This window comes from Pseudophryne corroboree, chromosome 11 (genome assembly GCF_028390025.1).
Source record: "Pseudophryne corroboree isolate aPseCor3 chromosome 11, aPseCor3.hap2, whole genome shotgun sequence".
NCBI classification, from domain to species: Eukaryota; Metazoa; Chordata; class Amphibia; order Anura; family Myobatrachidae; genus Pseudophryne; species Pseudophryne corroboree.
In genome coordinates this window covers 156,516,638-156,522,637 of record NC_086454.1, presented here as the reverse complement: position 1 = coordinate 156,522,637, position 6,000 = coordinate 156,516,638, and the positions used below count along the sequence as shown (strand labels likewise).

At 51.6% G+C, this 6,000-nt stretch overlaps 1 protein-coding gene across 2 annotated transcripts in view; it reads left to right on the top strand.

The window, feature by feature from the left end:
* The first annotated feature begins 5,061 nt into the window (after positions 1-5,061).
* Positions 5,062-6,000, top strand: part of STX5 (syntaxin 5) — a 78,007-nt gene continuing 77,068 nt past the window's right edge. The window contains exon 1 of one of the 2 annotated variants that reach the window (XM_063945009.1): positions 5,062-5,363. Coding sequence is in view for 1 of the 2 variants with exons in the window: in XM_063945008.1 (XP_063801078.1) it covers positions 5,577-5,583 (7 nt within the window). In the remaining variant the exon portion in view is untranslated. Of the gene's footprint in view, positions 5,364-5,483; positions 5,584-6,000 lie in introns of those variants that run through there. The other variant, XM_063945008.1, reaches the window with a different exon arrangement.

Here is a 6,000-nt window from a genome sequence, read left to right as displayed (position 1 = left end):
CTGTTACGTCATCCAGCCTTTTATGTAAGGAGTTGACACTGTCGGTTTATACCTTCCACCTATCCATCCACTCTGGTTTCGACCCCACAGGGGGCGACATCACATTTATCGGCATCTGCTCTGCCATCACATAAGCCTCCTCATCAAACGTGTCGACACAGCCGTACCGACACACCGCACACACACACAGGGAATGCTCTGACTGAGGACAGGACCCCACACAGCCCTTTGGGAAGACAGAGAGAGAGTATGCCAGCACACACCAGAGCGCTATATAATTTTGGGATTAACACTATATTGAGTGAATTTTTCCCAATAGCTGCTTGTATATACAATATTGCGCCTAAATTTTGTGCCCCCCCTCTCTTTTTAACCCTTTGAGCCTGAAAACTACAGGGGAGAGCCTGGGGAGCTGTCTTCCAGCTGCACTGTGAAGAGAAAATGGCGCCAGTGTGCTGAGGGAGAAGCCCCGCCCCTTTTTCAACTGACTTTCTCCCGCTTTTTCTGGAATACTGGCAGGGGTAATTTTACATCTATATAACCTCTAGGACTATATATGATGTAGATTTGCCAGCCAAGGTGTCATATATTGCCCTCAGGGTGCCCCCCCCCAGCGCCCTGCACCCTCAGTGACCGGAGTGTGAAGTGTGCATGAGGAGCAATGGCGCACAGCTGCAGTGCTGTGCGCTACCTTGGTGAAGACCGAAGTCTTCTGCCGCCGATTTTCCGGACCTCTTCTTGCTTCTGGCTCTGTAAGGGGGACGGCGGCGCGGCTCCGGGAACGAACACCAAGGCCAGTTCCATGCGGTCGATCCCTCTGGAGCTAATGGTGTCCAGTAGCCTAAGAAGCCCAAGCTAGCTGCAAGCAGGTAGGTTCGCTTCTTCTCCCCTTAGTCCCTCGATGCAGTGAGCCTGTTGCCAGCAGATCTCACTGTAAAATAAAAAACCTAAAATAAACTTTCTTTCTAGGAGCTCAGGAGAGCCCCTAGTGTGCATCCAGCTCGGCCGGGCACAGAAATCTAACTGAGGTCTGGAGGAGGGTCATGGTGGGAGGAGCCAGTGCACACCAGATAGTACCTAATCTTTCTTTTAGAGTGCCCAGTCTCCTGCGGAGCCCGTCTATTCCCCATGGTCCTTACGGAGTTCCCAGCATCCACTAGGACGTCAGAGAAATGGGGGAGTGATACACATATGGGGGGAGGGGCAGATACACATGACCCCAATTGTGCCAGATACATGTTGCCCCACAGTGCCAGATATATATTGCCCCACAGTGCCAGATATACATTGCCCCACAGTGCCAGATACACAAATGCCCCCAGAGTGCCAGATACACAAATGCCCCCAGAGAGCCAGATACACATTGCCCCACAGTGCCAGATACACATTGCCCCCAGTGCCAGATACACATTGCCCCACAGTGCCAGATATACATTGCCCCACAGTGCCAGATACACAAATGCCCCCACAGTGCCAGATGCACATTGTGCCAGATACACATTGCCCCACAGTGACAGATACACATTGCCCCTAGTGCCAGATATACATTGCCCCACAGTGCCAGATATACAATGCCCCACAGTGCCAGATATACATTGCCCCCAGTGCCAGATACAGAAATGCCCCCGTGCAGATACACATGCCCCCACAGTGCCAGATATGCCCCAGTGCTGATACACATGCCCCCACAGTGCCAGATATGCCCCAGTGCTGATACACATGCCCCCACCATGCCAGATTTACCCCCAGTGCTGATACACATGCCCCCACAGTGCCTCCCACAGTGTCAGATATGCCCCCAGTGCCGATACACATGCCCCCACAGTGCCAGATATGACCCCAGTGCTGATACACATGCCCCCACAGTGCCAGATATGCCCCCAGTGCTGATACACATGCCCCCACAGTGCCTCCCACAGTGCCACATATGCCCCCAGTGCCGATACACATGCCCCCACAGTGCCAGATATGCCCCCAGTGCTGATACACATGCCCCCACAGTGCCTCCACAGTGCCAGATATGCCCCCAGTGTCGATACACATGCCCCCACAGTGCCTCCCCCCCTCCGCTTCTCACCTGCTGCTGTAAGGGCCCTAAGGGGAGGAGAGCGCAGCGTGTGCCTCTTCTACCCCTCCGTCTCCAGCGGCTGTGTCTATCTTCAATTCGCTGCCTGCCCGTGAGCCAATCAGAGCTCGCGGTCCGGCAGCCAATCAGGAGCCTCAGCTGCCGGTTCGCGAGCTCTGATTGGCTCACGGGCCGGCGCCGAATTTGAGATAGACTTCACTGCCGCCGGAGACGTCAGTGCGCGCCGGGCAGCGGTGGCCGGGAGCGGATCGAGCCGCTTGCTGGCCACCACTGCTGTAGACAGTGAGTCACTGTGACTCACTGTCTGCAGCGGCGGCTGCCGCTGGGGGAATATTGTGTGTGCAGCCTGGGCCCTCCACTCTGTCAGAGTGGCCGGGCCCGGGACAACTGTACACAGGGCACCCCCTTGATGGCGGCCCTGGAGCTAGCACAGCTGCCTGGCTCTCCTCCTGTCACACACTATGGCCCTCATTCCGAGTTGTTCGCTCGCTAGCTGCTTTTAGCAGCATTGCACACGCAAGCCGCCGCCCTCTGGGAGTGTATCTTAGCTTAGCAGAATTGCGAACGAAAGATTAGCAGAATTGCGAATAGAAATTTCTTAGCAGTTTCTGAGTAGCTCCAGACTTACTCAGCCATTGCGATCAGTTCAGTCAGTTTCGTTCCTGGTTTGACGTCACAAACACACCCAGCGTTCGCCCAGACACTCCCCCGTTTCTTCAGACACTCCCGCGTTTTTCCCAGAAACGCCAGCGTTTTTTCGCACACTCCCAGAAAACGGCCAGTTTCCGCCCAAATCACACTACGATCACCAGAACGATGGAAAATCCTTGTTATGCCGTGAGTAAAATACCTAACTTTTGTGTAAAATAACTAACCGCATGCGCTCTGCGAACCTTGCGCATGCACAGTAAGCGACTAATCGCAATATTGCGAAAATCGGCAACGAGCGAACAATTCGGAATGACCCCCTATGGCCTGTCCTGCTATAGTCACACAGTATAGCAATGGTCTTTATATCTCCAGTACATACCATATTGCAGGTAATAGCAAAGGCAATAAATATCTAATACCATGAAATAATAGTATACATGATACACCTATGCTCTGGTGTATATACCTAGACTGGGCCAAGGATTAAAAAGTACATTATACTGTGAGAAACGAGTGATGAATTAAAAGGTTCTCATTCCAAGTCCATCTTGTTTCGTTACAATATTCTTTGTATTTGTCATATACTTTTTATAGTCAAACCTATTTTAAACGTTAGTATGGCAGGAAAGGCTCTGCCTCACCCCACCGCACGCCACTGGCATGATGGGGTAGTGAGCTGGGGAGACCAGTAAGGTGTGGAGGGGGTGAGGGGGCAGTGAGGTGTGAGGAAAGCAGTGTGAGCTGTGGAGGTGGCGAGGGCAGTGAGATGTGGATGGAACTGGAGCTATGGAAGGGGTAATGAAAAGGCTGTGTGGAGATATGGAGGGCGGTAACCATAAGAGACATATCTTTTATTTTTTGAGAGGGGGGAGGGTCATCTGACCCCTAAATTCGACTCTTGACAGAAATGAGAGTAGGGGTTAAAGTGGGTGTCAGTCTACCTCCGCCCGCCCACCTTCTCAAGCATCTTGTACAGGCAGCTGGCAGCCCTGCTGTACACCACCGATACACAGCCGACCTTGTCTAGGTGTAAATGTATTATAGCGGCACGGATCGTGCAGCTATAACACTTCCTGCTTCGCCTCATTACTGTAGGAACAGTCAGCATCGCATTGCCCTTACATATCAGCCTTTTAGATAGCAGCGCCGATATGGACAGAGGCACATAAAATGCGCTGATACCGCTTCTCCCCCATAGTGCCCGTTCTTACATTTACCCCCTAGTCCCCTGCCAGTGGTGACAATGGTGGGAATAAGAAGGTGCAGTAACATCATCAAGCGCCTGTCTCTCTGGAGTCTAAAGGGCCCCATACACTAGAACGATAATGCCCGATTTCGGCCATTCGGGACGATATATTGGATGAAATCAGGCATTTCGGATGTTTTACATCCAATCCGATGCACGGTTCCGTGACATGTCGGACCCCGCAGGCATGGCTGGGATCGTACATGATACATCGTAAGCAAAAGGACTGCATACGATGTATTTTATGCGATCCTGCTGCCCGGAAGGCTGCCGGGGTGATTGTCTGTGACATGAGGGTCCAACATGTTAAATTAGTGTATGAGGCCCTTTACCGCGCGAAGAGGAGCCTTGAGAGGACCCGTAGCTAGAGATTGAATGACATTGTGAGTTCAACTTGACTGCATACCTCCCAACATGACCCTCTCCAGGAGGGACAAAATTCTCTGCTTCTGGATTTTTCTCTTAATGTATGATTGCTGGCACCTGTTTTGAACAGGTTAATGGATAAGAAAGGTATTTCACCACAGGTGATAGCAATCATAAATTAAGAGGGAAGTCCAGGAGCAGAGCATTCTGTCCCTCCTGGAGAGGGTCATGTTGGGAGGCACGGACTGTGTGCAAATCATCTTTCCTAATAGGAATGCCCACCAGGTGGGTCAGACACGGAGGGCTAGTGGCGTAGCAACCACGGGGGGAGGGTGGGATTAGCAGGGCTAGGAAGGGGTACGAGTTCCACCACTAGGACCACTTTAATCAGTGGATGAGAATACCCATGAGAAACCCCTTCCTTCCCGACCCTGCTGACTGTGCTTCCCGCCTCTATTGCACCCCACGTCTTCGATAGAACTGTACCAGTCATAGACTGTGACATGGACCCTGGGCGCATACTTGCCTACCTGACCCTCTCCATGAGGGAGAAAATGCTCTGTTCCTGGACTTTCCTGGTAATGTATAATTGCCATCACCTGTGGTGAAACACCTTTCTTATCAATTAATTAGCTCACCACAGGTGATGGCAATCATACATTACCAGGAAAGTCCAGGAACAGAGCATTTTCTCCTCATAGAGAGGGTCAGGTAGGCAAGTGTACCCAGGGTATGGGAAAAGTCCTCTCCACGAAGGTAAACTAGATGCTACCCTACTACTACTACTACACCGACTTCCGCAAAGATGAGACGAGGTGACTGAGGCGCCTCCTCCCCAGTCCCCAGCCCCCAGCCGTACGCGTCATCAGCGTGCGCCGGGAGAAGCGCAGCAGCAGCGGCAGCCAGTGACGCCGGGGTACGTGGCGCTGACGTCAGCGAAACCTCCGGCACAGAGTAAGTCATCAGCGGAGGTAGCTGGTGAGACGGACGGAGAATTGTGACGTAGAAAGAACTGTAAGTATCAGTGCCGATTATTCAAAGTGGACATATGACGGCGCCTTACGTCATATGGGGGCAAAGGGGATAGAGGGGGCTTTCACTGCTTATGGTTATAGCTGACGTCATAACAAGGAGTCGCTGGGCTAAGGGAAATGAGTTTCACGGGTCTCTGAGTGACGTCACAACTCTAGGACTAGCCCCTCAGGTTTTCTATTACCTGTGTCACTGATGTTAGGTGTGTGCTGAGATGGCCATTACAGTGTGTTACCTGGCTCAGGAGGGCATGTATCACACCCTCTAAGGAGGAGAAGTGACCCATGGCAACTAGTCCGATTCAGTGTACAGACTATACTAGATTTATAATGTGTAGAATCTGCCTGGTTGCTATGGGTCACTTCTGCACTGCATCTCCCCTCAGTCTGATAGAGAGTGCTAGCTGGCATTCGTGTCATATGTGAGATAGGCTAAGCTCTATATCATTTATGTGAAGTTACGTTTGGCTTCACCCCTGTTTCCATTGCTTTGTGCTCTTGATATTTTAGGGCACTGGATTTCTCTACAGATTATTTGTACATATCTGTAACCATGAACACACAGTGGGCATACAGGGAAGAAAAGGTTGTAGTAGAGTGATAACTTTCACTGTTTGTCT